Raw genomic sequence first — 17,083 nt, 5'->3', positions numbered from 1 at the left:
CCAGTGTGGCTCAGTGGTTGGGCGTCGACCCGTGCACCAAGAGGTCACCAGTTCTATTCCCAGTCATGGCACATGCCCAGGTTGTGGGCCAAATCCCCAGTGGGGGCATGCAGGAGGTGGCCAATTAATGTTCTCTCATTAATATTTCTATCTTTCTCTCCCTCTCCCTTCCTCTCTCTCTAAAAATAAAGAAAGAAAAAAAAAATAAAAGAAATTCTTGGTAATCGACATAATTACCTTTTTGGACAAATTAGTTTTGGGACTCCTGAGGCTCACTTGGTACACTGTAAGCACTAAATAAATAGCTCTTGAATTAATGGTAGTGGTTTATGGAAAATAATCTAAGCTAAGTTAGAATTTTATTGCTGTTTCACTGATAAACTATTGCAAAAACAGATTACTGAAGTTAAGAAAATAGGGCAGTAACAAGTGTAGATTCTTATTGCGTGACTGTAAATTCCTTGAGGGTGAGAATTGTTTGGTAATCTGGTCTCTCAGTAGTAGCTTAACAAATGTTTCGAGTAGACCAGGGAAACGAGTTTGGTCCATGCTCCTTGCTGACCAGGTGCACCATGGGAGCCATAGCTGTTTCTGCACTTAGGATGGAGAGCCTGGTACAGTCTGGCTGTGTGGTAAAAAAAAAAGTTTTTGTTTTTGTATTTTTAAAATTAGCTACTGGAGGGAACAAAGAGCATAACATGGATTTTCTGGCAGCAGAAACCCACAGGCTATGTCAGCAAGTACAACAGATGTGACCAAAAAACTGTCGATGGAGCAGGTATTTTTATAGCTCAACATTAGGCATAAAGGGCCAGAACAGAGGAGACAATGAATGGGTCACATATTCTATGTTGTCTCCATTAAACACCACATGGAGTAAAGCCGTGGACTTCTGGAGCCTGGAAAGAACGGGCAGGCCAAGTCCAAGTCCCTCAATTTGGAAATAAAGAAAACTGCGGCTCGCGTGGCCAGTGCAGCTGTGATGCGTGCAGGGGTTCTCCTTAGCAATCAGTCCCCTCCCTCAGACCAGAGTACGGGCTGTGATGTGGTCCACAAGTGGATTATGACAGTGACAGCCCAATGACACAAGGAACAAGTCTATCCAACACAGTGACCAACCAGGTGAGCAACCAACTCAGAGCACTGAGCTTAGCGCTGGTCCTGTGAAACGAGCAAAGCCATTGTGGTCCCTCCCTCAACCCAGAGATAAAAAACAAACAAACAAACAAAAAAAAACCCTACAGCTGTGACCCTTTTGTTAATGCAGTTGCAATTCCAGAAATATTTCCATTTTCTGAAGACAGGAAGGGGAGGACAATTATTACCCCTTTTAAATAGCTGTGGTAGCCCTAAAGCTTGGGAGCTGACCTTTCAGTTCCCCTTGAAGAAACATGTAGAAACAAGTAGATACTCTCCACTCAGCATTTCAAAACAGGATATAAATACTCAACTAAAGAACACACTTAGAATTCCCTAGCGAAAACTGAAAAACAAGGTAGACAGAAAATGGTCTCATACTGTGTAGAGCTCTTAGGAAGACAAATATTTCTTATGCTTAAAACTATAAGGAAGCACTTTTTGTACCTCAGCATCCATGGAGGAGAGATATGATACCCACACAAACTCAGTGTGACCAGCTTAGCAAACTCCTGGCCCCTCACCCTCCAAAACTTCATTTTCTTTCTTTCTTTTTTAAATCCTCACCTGAGGACATTTTTGCATTTATCTTCAGATAGAGTGGAAGGGAAAGAGGGAAGGAAGAGAGAGAAATAAACATCAATGTGAGAGACACATCGACTGGTTGCCACCCACAGGACCCCAACTGGGGCCGGGGACAAACTGCAACCGAGGTACGTGCCCTTAGCGGGAACCGAACCCGGGACTCTCCGGTCCACGAGCCAACTCTCCAACTCTCCTGAGCCAAACCGGCCAGGGCCAAAACTTCATTTTCAAAAGAGGATTATCTCTTCCTTCAGACTCAAGCAGTCAGGGAATAAGCAGCGCACAGCAGTACTTCTAATGTAAGCAAACGTCTAGAAATGGGCCTGGTGGTACACATACAAAGCTGTTGAAGGTAAGTAACCCTTTTTGCACAAACCTCCCCCTTCCTGGCTCACAAGCTGATGGACAGTTTTGCAGCTAATTTCTAACCCTTGAAAATAAAGCTATTCAGACCACTGCTCCCCACCAACCGGGCCCTGTTCTGGTGGAACAGTGCCCTTTTCATCAGCCAGCAGGACCCTGCCACACACACTGCTGTATCGGCCCACCGTGTGAAGCCCGGTGCAGCTGCAAAAGCCACATGTCACCATCTACAGAAAGGAGGGGCTGACTAGAACCTGGAAACTCTGTCCCTTCTGCTCTGCCTTACCAAGCCCTCTCACAGAAAGCCATTGTGTAGGCTGAAGAGGGAAATAAAAGAAGGGCGGACTTTTCCAGGCTCCCTGCAAACTACAAGGTGATATAAAAGAGCAGCGGCCACCCCCCAACAGCTCTGGAGAAGTGCAGACCTCAGGGGGCCCCACCAACACTGGCTTCTGGTTGTGTACTGGGCAGCACTAATAGTGAGCTGAGCTCAATTGCTTGCCATGTATTTTGCAGCACAACTAATCCCTTATTTTTGTGCTTTTCACCCACATGTTTTTTATTGTTTGTTTTCTGGGGAGAAAAAGCCTCACCTCTGAAGCAATCTAAAGCTTCTCTCAGCCATTTGGCTCTCTCGCTTACTCCACTGTAGACAAAGCTCTGACCAACCACTGCAGATTCCTTGGTGTCTTTCCCAGTGTTAGCATTTCTTGAACTATCTGGGGGTCAATTGTTTGTTTAAAGGTGAGAACAGTGATGTTATCAGGTGGCTTATCCCCACCTCAGCTCTCAGCCAGCTCAGTATTTGCAATAATTCTTAATATGCATGGTGACTGGTCTCTTAGCTTCCTCAGCTAGGCATCTGCTTAGAGTCCAGTAAAAGCAGAACTTTTTCCAACCCTTTTAAGCTAGATATCGCTGTTCTTCCAACCCTGTCATTGCTTCTGGACTAAGATGGATCCTACCACCCTTCACTAATCAATTCGGTCAAGCCATTGGGCACAGAGAACATTGGGGCAGTTGTTTTTTCCTCCAACAGCTATTTATCAAGACCCATCCACCACATCTCAGACCCCTCTTCCAACCTCTACTTCTACTTCTTCCCCAAGCAATGTGAAAACAGAAACAACTTCCACAGGTTTACGTAGAGTTCTTAGAATGTATTTTTGTTCACCTGAAAAATAAAACTTTTAAAAAATATACAAGACTTTTTGAGTACAGGTATATCTTAAATGGCTGAATTATAAATAATGTCTCTGGTCATGTTCACAGCTAGAGCTGGAACTAATGTACCAATTCCAGTGAAGGCTTTAGAGTCAGGAGGCCAGCAGTTGGACCTATAAGTGGTCTCTCTAGACTCTGATCCGTCCCAGAGTGGATTCAACAGTCCAGAATACAGGGGTTGGATGGGGACAGGGGACTGGATTCCCAGATGTTCTCCTGAAAGTTCAAAGAATTCTTGGAATAAGAGATCAATTTATAAATTATTAAAATATAGGACTAAAAATTCACACAATAAATATAAATTACAGGTTATTATTGAAGTTTATAAAGTGGCATTTTATGTTTCTCATCCCTAGGTCCCCACCAAAATTTTAAAAAGTCTCAGAGGCTTTCTAATGACCAAAGTCAAGTCAGCTGCTCAAAAATCTCCTCCAGCCTAGACACCTTGGGGGTGCTATCAGCCTGTCGCTAGGCTATGACAGCTCAGCTGCAGTTATCTTGTCCACAACAGGACACGGCTTAAAGCAAGGCTGTTCATCCTATAAACTTGGATCAGAGCTAACTAGAGTGTAGGCCAGAAAACTGGAGAGACAAACTGTTTCAGGACTCAGGTGGCTAAATTTTTGCCTTTTTTTTTTTAAGTGCCTCATTTCCCAAAAAGGAAACACTAAGGGGTTTGATATCTTGTCATTACCCACACTCAGTTGCTTAAAAGCAAGTGGCAGAAGGAAATGGAATCCGAATTAAGGATGTAGAATTCTTGCTGTCCCAGAGCGATATAAGTGTCATTTCCTTTGATATTTCTCATCTCAATGAAAGTGCAGGCTGCATATAAGTTTATCAGAAGAGGTAAAAGACAAGCCAATTTAAGCTCTCCACCATTGGTCTATTAACTGGCTATCAAAGCACAATCCTGAGTTTGAAGCCCACCTTTTAAAAACCAGAGGATGTACTTAAAACTCTGGTTTCACAACAAATTTCATTCTAATCACAGGGCTATATTGTCACAACTCAGGAAAGAGGGAAGGCTAGGATAACTGCAAGATTTTAAGGAGCAGGAAAAAACAAAACAAACACTTGTGAGTCACTCTACTTAAAAAAGCTTGCTCTTCCTAAAAAACTGAGGAGAAGGCCGAGGATTCAAGCACAAATGCTCTTTCCCTTCCTTCTTCCCTGGCCCATATCCAGATACTGAGGGTACAACAGGAAACTTCTCGGGTGGGGGCACTAGGGTGGGAAGAGGAGGAAATTAGTATAGTCCTCACCCTCCCTAAACTGCTTCTACTTCTCCTAAGGGTTTCCACTGTCCTTTCAACACGTGTAAGAATGATTATACTCTTTTGTGTCATAAACCTATCTTTCCGAAATAGGAGGGGGAATAGGGGAAAGATTGGGTGATGAAAAAAAACAGTATCTGTGCCCTCGGTCTAGCTGCACTTTGGGGCCCAGCAAATAGCCCTTGCCTGACCCCATCAGTCAGTAGCTACCCAGGGTGTAGGAGAATATATATAATTCTATGTAATTACAGTTTCTAGTGCATATGTCAACAGCTATATACAGGGATCTATAAATTAACTGCATTTGTGGCCACTGCAACTAGGTTGACGTACCTGAGCTCCACTACTTTTGGTGCCCTCCTCCTTCCGACAGCTTCAGCTTATTTAAGAGCCCCTACAGCTCCCTCCATCCCCTGAGTCTTGGGGGAGAGCCCGAGTCACCCCTGCACGTAGGCTACGCAAGTGCAAGCGGCGCAGAAGGGTTCGGTGCTGGGATCTCCCCACCCCTCCCCCCACCCCCCTAATGGCTCCTGGCCCCGGGGCCGCGGCACAGTCCTGGGAGGACCAAACCCCCGAGTCCTGGACGAATCGTGGTCCCTTGGCTGAAGATCGGCCAGCAGGCCACTCGTCCCCGCAAGTCGGCGACCCTTGCGGGAAGGGGGGCGTTCACTCCCGAGAGGGTCACTTCCGTGGGCTCTCCGCCCCGTCCTGCTGCAAAGTCCTGCCTCCAGGCTTGGGGATGGTTCTCCGCCGGCCCTGGTGCGGAAGGGCTCAACGCCTCCCGGGCGCCGCCGCCGCTTCCTCCTCGTCCTCCTCGGGCCCCCGCGGCCGCTCCAGCGGCCCGGCCGGGGGGCTGTCGGCAGAAGGCTCAGGAGCTGTGGGCCCTGCCGCCTGCAGCGGGGGCGCGTCGCGCGGCGCCTCGCGGCGGGACGACCCGGTGGCATTGGGCCCCACGGCCGCCGCCCCCGAAGTCCCGGACGGGCCGGTGGCGTTGGAGCCGCCGGGGGGCGGGCCGGCTGCTCCCCCCGAGGTCCCGGCGCCCACCGGCTGCCAGATGAGGCTGTAATAGACGGCGAGCACGATGGCGGCCAGCGACACGGAGAGCACGTAGGCGAACACGGTGGCGAGCCGGACCCACTTCTTGTTGGTCTTGGCGGCCATCTTCGCCTTCTTGTCCCCAGTGTAGGTGGCCGGCTTGCCCCGCTCGGCCGGGGCCGCGTCGCGCTCCTTCATGGGGGGGCCCCGGCCTTTGCCCCGGTGCTCCACGGCCCCGGCTGGAGGGGGCCCGGCGGCCAGCGAGGACTGGGCGAGGGGCGGCCCGGCGCCCTAGGTTCCCGGCCGCTTCGCCGCCGCTCCTCACGCCGCCCGCCCGCAGCCCGCCACCGCGTCGCTGCAGCCGCCGCCGCCGGGGCCTGGACCAGTCACCGCCGCCAGCGCCGCCGCCGCCGCCGGCCCGTCAGCTGCTTCCCCGCCGCCGCCACAGCCACAGCCGCCACAGCCGCCCGGCTCCGCGTCCCCATCCGCCGCCGCCACCGTCCGCCCGGCCGCGGGCCGCTCTGTCTCCAGTGGCCGCGCCGACCGCGCGCTCCGCTCCGGCCAGGCTCCCCCGCCTCGCGCGCCGGCAACAGGGGGCGGGGAGAGCGCGGCTGGGGGCTGCCTCTTAAAAGGGCGACGCCGGGGTCCGGAAGTGCCGCGCGGGGGGCGGGCTCCAGTCGGGCGCCGCCAGCCCCGCCGGGACGCCCCGCTACGAGAGAGTTAAAGGAGGCTGGTTCTTAAAGGGGCGACATCGCGCGGCCCTGCGCCGCTGGCGCGGTGAGGGTGGGAGCTCCGGCGCCTCTTTAAAGGGGGCACAGCGTCGTTCGGGGAGGAGTGCGGGGCGGGACGGGGGCGGGAAGGGGCGGTCGGGGTGCGGAGCTGTCGTCTCCGGCAACTCTCCCCTCTGTCCTCATTGTCCCAAGGGACGGGTGGAATAGCAGCACCAGCTTCGGCCCCCAGGCCTCAGTTTACCCCAGAGTGGGGGCGATACCACGCTCGTGCTTTCGGGTCGAGCCCCGCGCCAGCACCCTCCGGGCGCGTCTTCCAGACCCCCGTCTACCGAGAGACTAGCCCACGTCCCGCGTAGGCAGACGGGGACCAGCAGCGCTCGCGGTGGTCGCGGTTGGTGGCGCCCCTTCCCCGCCGGCCTCTCTCACTTCCCAGTCGCGTCTGGGCTTGGGGGCTTTGCTGAAGTCTGTCCGCTCCCTTGTCCTCTTAGAGCCCCGAGTCCGTTTGCCCAGACCTTCCAGAGCTCCCAGGACAGCACCACGTGCTAAGCTGGTTTTGCAGACTCGCCTCCCACTTTAGTGCCAAAGTTTGCAACAGGTCTCGGGTCCCGCTTTTGGGGGCTTCCGACCCCTAGGTCAAAGGGCTGCACTGAACCCGCGGAGCGGCTCCCAGAGCTCTTCCCCTCTCTGATCCTCTCCTGGCCTAGAGGTTTGTTCCCTCGCCTTCCTTCCCATGTGAGGTTTGTCCTCTTTCCTGTGGATCCTGACGACTCCTCGGACTCTCAGCAGCGGTTTCCCCGTGTCTGCCCCCTCCTTCTGCCCTCTTCTCTCCTGCCTTCTCTTCTTCCTGTTCCCTCTCTACAAGGGTTTCCAGAATTTCTGGCTCCGTTCTCCTTGAATTCTACTTCCCATGTTCCCAGAACTGGATGTATGGACCACCTGAGTGTCTCAGTGGGTGTGGGGTACTGTGCCTGAGTGGGGAGAGGACTATGGTTGTGATGGGCTTCTGTGGGTGAACAGCCTTCCCCCCAAGTTCTGCTCTTGCAGATGTGAGTCTGACTCTGCGGAGCAGGACCCTCTCGCCTTTCCCATTCCCCTCATCCTACACAGGAAATCCTTGGTATCCAGACATGATGCCTCCTCACGAGGAATCCCTTTCCCAACTCTGCTGCCCTGCCCCCACTCAGGGTAGCCTAGTGAGAGAAATCAGAGAATCAAGGCAAGGTGGGGACAGAAAGGGCCCAAAAGGTCTTTTCTTTTTTTCTTTAAATCCTTACCCAAGGATCTTTCTCCATTGATTTTTAGAGGGGCAGGTAGGGAAGGAGGGAGGGGGGGAGAGAGAGAGAGAGAGAGAGAGAGAGAGAGAGATGTGTCTTCAGTTGGTTGCCTCCAGTATGACCCTGACCTGAGCCTGCAAATCAGGTAAGATGTGCCCTTGACCTAATCGAACCTGTGACCCTTTGGTCTGCTGGCTGATGCTCTAACTGCTGAACCCAACCTGCCAGGCCAAAAGGTCATTTTTTGTAAATACCCCATGGACCCTAGAACTTCCTTACACAACATCCCAATGGAACACTCTTCAGTGTCAACTAAAAGACCCTCCTTGATGGTGAACCTTGCCTGCTCCCTAAGACAGCCTTCTCAGGCTTTGGAAAGTTCTGACCCATTACACACAAAAGTCAAGTGACTACCAGAGCTGAGTGTACAGATGGCTGAGGGAACCAGAGGCCTATAACCCAACCCCTCACTCTCATTCCTGAGGCCCAGATGTGAGTCTGCCACTAACAGTGGTCAACTGGATGCTATTTCCAGGAGTAGACTGTCTTCTCACTTCTGAGAAATGTCAAGGACATTGGGAGTTCAGAATGTGTATTGTCTTCTGTTGGGCTGATGGGGAAAAGACAACCACTTCTTCCCCATCCTGCTCCCAGGTCAGCCACAGCCTGTCTAGCAGGGTGGCCTGTTAAGTTAAAATCCCCGAATTGTCTCTGGATGCTGTCCTCTGTCCTCTCTTCTCTCCCCTGCTCTCTGGCTTTCTTGGCAGGGCTGATCATGCCATCTATACCAAGGTGAATTATTCTGAAAGATTCCAAGTAAGACCAACCCAAATCCTCCTTCTACCCTCTTTCTTGAATTCACTCCTCATTTCTTCCATTGCAAATTAAACTTCTTTCTTCTTGCTTGGTTCTCAGTGAAGTGGAAAACAGCACGTCATTCTTTTCTATACTAAATAATAAATATACTTGAAGCACTTATTCAGTTCTTCTCACCCTATTTTTCTCCAAACTAAACAGTGCCAGATTCTTTAACCTATCGTCAATAAGCCCTATTTATTATCTGGATTTACATAGTGTCTTTTACCCTAGAACTCAAATTGCTTTCAGATATAATTGAGCCTGATCTCCCTGGTGCCTGAGCCATTAAGAAACCATTAGTGTATTCCTGCTGCAGGCAACTAAATGGCCCCCTAGTGGCCTGAAAGTGAATATTATTCTTTAAGTGCCTCTCCTGGATTAAGGGTAGGCAGAGTGTGAGAAATTAGAATCAAGGCAGGGTGGGAACAGAAAGGGTCCAAAAGGTCATCTTTTGAAAATACCCCCAACCCTAGAACCCCCTACACGACATCCTTATGGAGCACTCTTCAGCGACAACTAAAAGCCCCTCCATGCTGATGTACCTTGTCTGCTCCTAAGGAGCCTTCTCAGGCTTTGGAAAGTTCTGACCAATGACGACAGCAGCAACATCCAGGTCCTTATTGTGTGCTAGGCACCATGAGAAGCACCTACATTCCTTGTCTCATTTACCTCACAACAACGTATCAGGTAGTTACTCTGGAAGGGTTGGTGATTCCTCTTGACAAATAGGCATGTATTCTAGATATGGATTCTCTTTCTTGCTGAAGATCTCAACCAGCACCACTTTCTTTTTTTTTTTTTTTTTAATTTATTTTTATCCTCACCCGACAACATTTTTTTTGATATTTTGTTCAGATGGAGTGGGAGGGAGAGAGAGAGACAAACATGTGAAAGGGACACATCGAGTTGCTGCCACCCATACAACCCAACCAGGGCCGGGGACAAACTGCAACCGAGGTACGTGCCCTTAGCGGGAACCAAACCTGGGTCTCTCCAGACCGCAGGCCGACGCTCTAACCGCTGAGCCAAACCGGCCAGGGCAACCAGCACCACTTTCTAAGGGCTTAAAGAGTATTTGATTCAATGACTAACTTGGAATCTCACATAATGTTGCATCAGATCAAGAGTCCCACTTTATAGCAAAAGAGTGCTCGTGTATGTAATCTTCTGGGCATATTGCACACTTTGCTGCCCACTGGTGAATAGAGTTGACAAAGTAAAAGGATAGCCTTTCAGAGGTGCAGCTGAAACACCATTTCAGGACGCCATGCTCTGGCATGAAGTACGCACCCTATCCAATAACTATAATATGGTGCTGTGGCCCAACAGCTAAAATACAGAGATCCCTGGGCAGGGGAGATTTGTGGTTCCTATTCCTACAGTTCCAGGCTCTGTGGGTTTAGAGAATCTGGGTCCCAGGGGTGGAACACTTCCTGCAAGAGACAGAACAAAAATCCCATAAATGTTCACTGTGGCTGTTTATCATCCTGCAGACTCCTTGTGCCAAGAGACCAGCAGGCAAAGAAAGAAGTGACTTCCTGGCAGGGATATGTGACCCTGATCCTTTAGAAAAGATGGGGCTGCTGCTACATGGTGGGGTTAGGGAAGAATATGTTTGGCACCCAGGTGATGCACTGGGGTGTCTCTTGTTACTCCCTTGCCCAATTTTGATAGAAGATAGACAGATTCAGAAGCTTGGTTTGAGATGGGCGGGGTGATTAGGGGCTCAGACTCCTCAGGAATGCCACCAGGTAAGCCACCTAGACCAGCAGAGGCACAAGCTGAAGGTAAAGATAATATAGAATGGGTAATGGGGTAGGGGGAATGCTGAATATCAGTGACATCAAGACAAGCTGCAGTAGTGGGGAGTCAGGACTGAGCAGAGGAATAAATTGATCAGTGATGCAGCCACAACAAAGGATGCCTCCACAGGGACCTCTGGGGTTGGGGTGACCCTTCAGACCTGGCCCCAACTGAGGCAAGAGGACTGGACCTTTGAATCCCCACATTGACCAGGCAAGATTATCCCTAGGAAGGGCGAATAAAGTCCAGCAAAGCAGCTCCTTTTGGAAGTGCCCAGAGAGAGATTCAGCTCTAAGCCATTAGCAACCAACACTCCTGGTAATTTGGGATTGTTTTTGGTCCCAAATGCAGGATTTGGGTGGTGTACCACAGCAAGTACAGCAGTACTCCTTTGACATGGCTTAGACCTGCATGCTTCATATGGTAAGGTTGCTTTGCTTGGTAATAGCTCCACCAGAATTCTGTAGACTGTTTTCTCTGGGAAACTTACAGGAAGGTAAGTAGGAGGAACTATTGCCCCCACTCCATGAGCCCTTCCTAGGGATAATCTGCCTGGTCAATGTGAGGAATCAAGAGTCCAGCCCTCTTGCCTTAGTTTGGGGCCAGGTCTGAAGGTTCATCCCAACCCCAGAGCTCCCTGGGGAAGCATCCTTTGTTGTGACTGCATCACTGATCAATGTATTTTTCTGCTCAATCCTGACTCCTCCACTCCCTCAGATGTTGTGTTGTTTCTCAGAACACCTCCCTATAAACTTTCTGCAGGCAGATCTCTTGCTCATAATGTTTCATGAGAAACCTGACCTAAGACAAGTCACCTAAATCACCTAAGATTCTAACCTTGGGGACCCAGGAGAACAAGTCTCATCTATCTGAAGGTACACCTCCTGGTTACCTGTGTCTTCTAAGCCACCAGTCCTCACAGAGGGTTGCGTGCATCATGCATCCCTGCAGTTCTCCACCAAATGTCCTCCAGCTCTGCGTTTCTCCACTGTAAAGCAACTAAACTGAAGTCCCTGGATACATCAGCTGTGGTCTGACATGCCAGGAATGAGAATGTGACTGAGTGCACACTGGAACCAAGGGTGAAAATGTAGAAATCCAAACTCTCCCCCCTCCTTCCCCTCCCCACCAACCTGTCCCAGGTCCTGATTCAGAGGGTCTGGCTGCAGCAAGGATACAGTGTTACCAGAGCTTCCCAGGAGACTGATCAATACCAAGAAGAGAGTCACTGGGCTCAGTATTCAACTTCAAGTCAGCAGCCTCAAAACCATTTCTCTGTTTGAGATTAAAATCTGTGTTTCTTGTCCAGCCGGTGTGGCTCAGTTGTCTGCTTTTCTGGCAGCCTTTTCATTTGACTCATGGAGCTGGCTGTTGGCGAAAAACCTCAGTTTTATTCACACATGATTCTGCTAAGCCGCCACTTCCCCACCCTTGTCCTGTACAGTCAGTGCCTTGGAGCCAAGCCCAGATCTCTCAGTTAAGCCCTGTTCATTTCACCTTTGAGGTTCAGGCTGTTAACTCCAGCAGGTGAGGATGTGTTGGGATCCTGCGTGTGTCTTCCCACATCTCCCCTCTTCTCACTGACTTCCTGCTATTCACAAAGTTGAGGGCTTGTTCACTGTGGTTTTGCCCAGGTCCTGATAAAAAGGTGGATGAGGACAGGAATAAAAACAGAAGCAATCCATCTTTCTGACGGCATTCCTCATGTGCAATGCACTATTCTTGCTTGGAGAAGGACATCATCTAACTTATTTCATCATGCTTAAGGAAATGGGTCCATTTCACAGATAAATAAGCAGAGGCAGAGAAGATGCATAATGTGTGCAAGAATATCCTGCTGGGGTAGGGGCATCCTTTCCTGCCATCTACAGCTCTCATCTCTAGGTTTGCCATCTCCAAGAGGAAAGGTGGGAGGTAAGAGTGACAAGGTTGGCCCTTCTGGTTGGAAAGAGCGATTCCTAGAGCTGGAAGGAATCATAGAAGTGATCAAAAGCTTAACAGATTAGAGAGCTCAGGTAACTTGCCAAGATCACGCGGCAAAACTTCCTGTGTTTGAGATTAAAATCTGGGTTTCTTGTCCAGCCAGTGTGGTTCAGTTAGTTGAGCGTAGTCCCATGCACCAACATGTCACTGGTTTGATTCCCATATGCCCAGGTTGCAGGCTCCATCCCCAGCTGGGGGTGTGCAGGAGGCAGCTGATCAATGTTTCTATCTCTCTCTCCCTCTCCCTTCTTCTCTCTGAAATCAATAAAAACATGTTTGTTTAAATCTGGGTTTCTTGAGGATGATTCAGTGTTCACTTCAGCTACATCTCTAGGTAAGTTTGATCCAAAATGGCACTTCAAAGGGAAGCACACCCGGGACTGATTCTTTTTTTTTTTTTTTTTTTTTAAGGTTTAAAAGTTTTATTCCTACAAATCACAGCTGATGAACACCAAAGCCTTCACACGTAGAGACCATGTTCCAACTCGGCCTGCTCTGGGGAAGAGCTGCTGTCAGGAAAGGGTGGCATGACAGGCAGAACCTGTGAAGTCCAGTCCTGGGTGGAGCGGGGTCAGGACCTAAGGGCCTCAACCAGAGCGGCCACGGCAGCCTCTGTGTGCACTCAGTGATCCGGCCCACTTCCAGCTTGCGTTTGGGGACCCAGCAAATGCAGTTCGTCCCAAAATTGGGGTCCCGTGTCTGAATGCACCGCAGGCAGCATAAGTTCTCATACCCCTGCTTTTTCCATTTTGCAATCAAATTTGTCTGCATAGCCTTCTTTAATACAATATTTATACAGTTCTCTGCTCATGGCTTTCTGCTTATAGAAGTCAAAAATATAGCAGGTTTTCTGGTGGTGAACCCTGAAGACAGGCCACAGAGATTCCACTTTTCTCTTTCCCTCATGTGGTTCTGTTTCAGCTTCTCTCATCTTTTGATCTAATTCATCCAGTGTTGGCTCGATCAACTCCCAGCTATCTGGGGGAGCTTTTTGGCTTCTTTTAACTTTAGGCATTTTTCCTCCACAAGATAATTTGCAAAGATCTTAGGGCTGCTTCCCAAGAGTGTAACTGAAAGATCTCTCTTCAGTTACAGGCTCAGGTTCTTGTCCAGCTCTACCAATTACTCTGTGACTCTGGGGAGGCCACATTCCCTCTCTGGTACTCAGTTTCACCGGTACCTCTAATGCCGTCGGCAGCCGCTTCTTTTGATTCTTCTCTATTTCTAAGCCCCAGATGTTTCCCTATGATTCTAGAAGGCCTTGGTTTGGGAGGACAGGGAATGTCTTCCTCCTGAGCTTCTAGAGAGATCTCTTGATTGCTTCTCCTCTCCTACCTAAGGGGTTTGAGCTACCGAACCTTGTCCCTTCCTCCATTCACACTGAACTCTCAGTGTGCGGAGGGTGGCTGGAGCTGGAGCCACAGCTGGACACACAGACAGACTGATGGGCAGCCTCCTGGTCCTCACTCTTACACCAGCCTCGTCAGCTGTGGGGGCTGTGGTGGTGAGAGGTGGTGGGAGGCTGGCACTCGGCTTCATGGGTTCTGGCCATGGGGACAGCCTGCTTCAGTCTGCAACCAGGAGCGCCCCTAACTCAGCCTGCCCTAAGGTGAGTCCAGCCCCTGCTCCACACAAACTGCTGGGGGGCGGGGGGGGGGAATCCAAAGAGCAAGTCAGTGAAGATATTTGTTATGGAAAGAATAGCATGTATACTGAGGAGGAAGTAATAAAAAATTGCATTGTTCCTGTTGGTGTGTGCTAAAATAATACTACTACTACTAATGATAAGCTCATGTGTAGGCACTGTATTAAGTACTTTACATTCATTATAGTGCTTAGTTCTTACAATATCCCGTGAGGCACTGTTATTTCCATTCTACAGGTGAGAACGTAGAAGCACAGGAAGGTTAAGTATCGCAAGATAAGCCAGCTGGTAACTAACTGGGTTCACAGAGCGGTGAATATGGCTCCCTGTGTCAGACTGGGAAAGACCCCAGAGGATGTGACAACAGCCCTCGTCTTCCAAAACTAAGCTTAGCCATTGGCCCAACAGGCCTCCGGGCTCCTGAACGCCACGGCTTCGTCAGGTAAGTCATGGCATCAGGTAAGAAGCCCACCTCATCTTTCCTTTCTGGTCTAGGCCCGGGTGGCTACCATCGAAATGGGCAAGTTTATGAAACCCGGGAAGGTGGTGCTGGTCCTGGCCGGACGCTACTCCGGACGCAAAGCAGTCATCGTCAAGAACATTGATGATGGCACCTCAGACCGCCCCTACAGCCACGCTCTGGTGGCTGGAATTGACCGCTATCTCCGCAAAGTGACAGCTGCCATGGGCAAGAAGAAAATTGCCAAGAAGTCAAAGATCATGTCTTTTGTGAAAGTTTATTACTACAGTCACCTCGTGCCCACAGGTACTCTGTGGCTATCCCCTTGGACAAAACTGTCGTCAACAAGGACGTCTTCAGAGACCCTGCTCTGCAACGCAAGGCCAGACGGGAGGCCGAGGTCATGTTCGAAGAGAGGTGCAAGACCGGCAAGAACAAATCGTTCTTCCAGAAGCTGCGCTTTTAGATCTTTCTTTGTTTCAATCATTAAAAATCCAAAAAAAAAAAACAAACCACCTAATCGGACTCTCTTGGTGGCTGGTAACTGGGTCACCAGAAGATCTGAGTTTCACTCCCACCACTAAACTTCTCTGTTGAACAGGTTGGGAAAGCAAAGCAAGAGATCCCCACACAAAGCTGCCAGGTGAGGGAGGGAATTCGGATTCAGGACCTGCCTCAGAGACTTCAGGCCACCAGTGTCTCCCTGGGAGGCAGCAATGTGTTGAATTAAGTTCTCAGTGACTTCTATGGCCCAAAGCTCACACGTGCCAAACTCTCCAGGATATGTGTCCCCAGGGATCACAGCTGACACACAGACCCTCCAGCGACCTCCCCAGGATCTGCTTTCCCTTGATCCCCAGCCTTTCCCCAGGAGGCAGGTGCTTTCTAGTGTGCCCAGTAGGGGGCATCCTCACCCTTCCACCTCTGCCTGGTGGGGGGGGGGGGGGCAAGATTGGCAGAGTGCCTGGGGCCCTCTGCTCACTTTTCCCACACTGCTATTCCTGTGACCTTCATATCCATGCTACCATTATTTATACACTACTTTTTTTTGTCAATACACATTGTTTTAAAAACCGCAATGTATTTTTAAAAGAAAAAAGCCCTCTTTGATGAAGGTTTTCTCAGCTTCCCTCACTGTGTGAATTTCCTGCATTCTGAGGGCTGCTTTGCAGGATATGGGCAGAAAAACACAGGCCCCGTGGAAGCTACAGTTGGAGTCTCAAGAACTGGGTCCAGCCCTGGCTAGTTTGGCTCAGCGGTTAGAGCGTTGGCCCGTGGACCAGAGTCCCAGGTTCGGTTCCCGCTAAGGGCATGTACCTGGGTTGCAGTTTGTCCCCGACCCCAACTGGGGCCGTGTGGGTGGCAGCCACTCGATGTGTCTCTCTCACATCAGTGTTTCTCTCTCTCTCTTCCTCCCTCTCTTCCTTCCTCTCCGTCTGAAGATAAATGCGGAAATGTCCTTGGGTGAGGACAAAAAAAAAAAAAGAACTGGGTCCAGGAGGTGCCATCACTGGTTAAAGATGAGTGAAGATTTACTCTGTGGATTCTAGAGCCTCAACCTTCAGAGCCCAAGAATAGAAGGATCAGAGGAAAATATCTTGAACTCCCTGCCTCCCTGTGGCACCCCCCCCCCCATTCTGTGATATGAGAGGAACCTGTCCCTCCCCTCCCCAGGCTGAGGGGAGGGGTATCTTTTCAGGCCCAAAGTGAAGAGAAAGCTGATGGTTGCAGGGCAGATAAGAGGGACGGACTTGGGTACAGGCCCAGAGGTAGCTGCAGGTGACAGGTGCAGGGACATTGGGAAGGGGCAGGGATTTCCCTTGCAAAACCTATTCAAACAGACAGAGAGGGAACCTGATCCCAGGGAGGGAATCAGAACTGCAGGGCCCCCAGAGGGGCCCCCAGAGAAGCCAATGGCTAGAGGGACTGGGAAGAGAGATGGAGGAAAGCAGGACTTAGAGGGAGGGGAGAGGGGATGAGTCCTGAGGGAACAGGGGAGGCAGCTGGAGGATCCCATGCTGCTTCCACAGGCTCAGTCATGCCTTGCTCCAAACTCCATCCCAGTGGTCTTAGGCATGCTTTGCTGCAGGTTACTTTTGTGCTGGGAGTGCCCTTAGCTCCAGCCCCACGGGCCCCCACTCTCCTGCCCTGGCCCAGACTGCCAGCAGAGACCGTTCTCGGCCTGAGTGAGGGTCCCGCAGTTGTCAGGGGCTGGCACAAAGGCTCATGGCAGAACCTGGGGCGGAAAGGCAGGCCCTGAGAGGGGAAGGAAGTCCTGGGCAGAGCTCCCTGCTCCCCCTGTTGAATTAACAAGGGTGATAAGCAGATCGGGTTAAGCAAGAGGAAGTGGGCTGGCTGAGCTGGGCCAGGACTCAACTGCCTGGGCTGGGGCAGTGTGAAGGCCGGGCATGCACCCTGAGCAAGTCCCCAGGGCTGAGGCCTCTGTAAGCAGCCTCTGCCTCAAGTGTCCTCAGCCCAGGCTCTGGGCACAGAGCAGAGGAGGGAGCCTGGCAGGAGAGCCCAGTGCAGGCGGGTGGCCACGGGTTGCTCAACCAGCTGTGTTGAGGGTGTCTGGTCAGTGGAGGTTCCAGGTGTCAGCCAGGCCTAGCGGGCCAAGAGGGGATGTGGAGCACGGCGGGTGAGGGGAGTGATTGCCTCACTTGCACCTCATTTTCATGGGGAGGAAGCATTGAGAAAGAAGAGCTGGG

At 50.8% G+C, this 17,083-nt stretch overlaps 1 protein-coding gene and 2 pseudogenes across 1 annotated transcript; 1 reads left to right on the top strand and 2 right to left on the bottom strand.

The window, feature by feature from the left end:
• Positions 1-2,182: 2,182 nt before the first annotated feature.
• On the bottom strand, positions 2,183-5,873 carry INAFM2 (InaF motif containing 2). Its single transcript, XM_036243256.1, has 2 exons — positions 4,920-5,873; positions 2,183-3,525 (listed from the first exon to the last, which is right to left on the bottom strand). Exon 1 carries the CDS (start codon positions 5,817-5,819, stop codon positions 5,358-5,360), a length of 462 nt encoding a protein of 153 aa, XP_036099149.1. The 5' UTR covers positions 5,820-5,873; the 3' UTR covers positions 2,183-3,525; positions 4,920-5,357.
• Positions 5,874-12,857: 6,984 nt separating this feature from the next.
• LOC118619838 lies at positions 12,858-13,285 on the bottom strand (annotated as a pseudogene).
• Positions 13,286-14,406: 1,121 nt separating this feature from the next.
• On the top strand, positions 14,407-14,841 carry LOC118642654 (annotated as a pseudogene).
• Positions 14,842-17,083: the final 2,242 nt, after the last annotated feature.

Source organism: Molossus molossus, unplaced genomic scaffold (assembly GCF_014108415.1).
Source record: "Molossus molossus isolate mMolMol1 unplaced genomic scaffold, mMolMol1.p scaffold_m16_p_1, whole genome shotgun sequence".
Lineage (NCBI taxonomy): Eukaryota > Metazoa > Chordata > Mammalia > Chiroptera > Molossidae > Molossus > Molossus molossus.
Note: the sequence above shows the minus strand (reverse complement) of the source record. Positions and strands in the feature narration are given on the sequence as shown.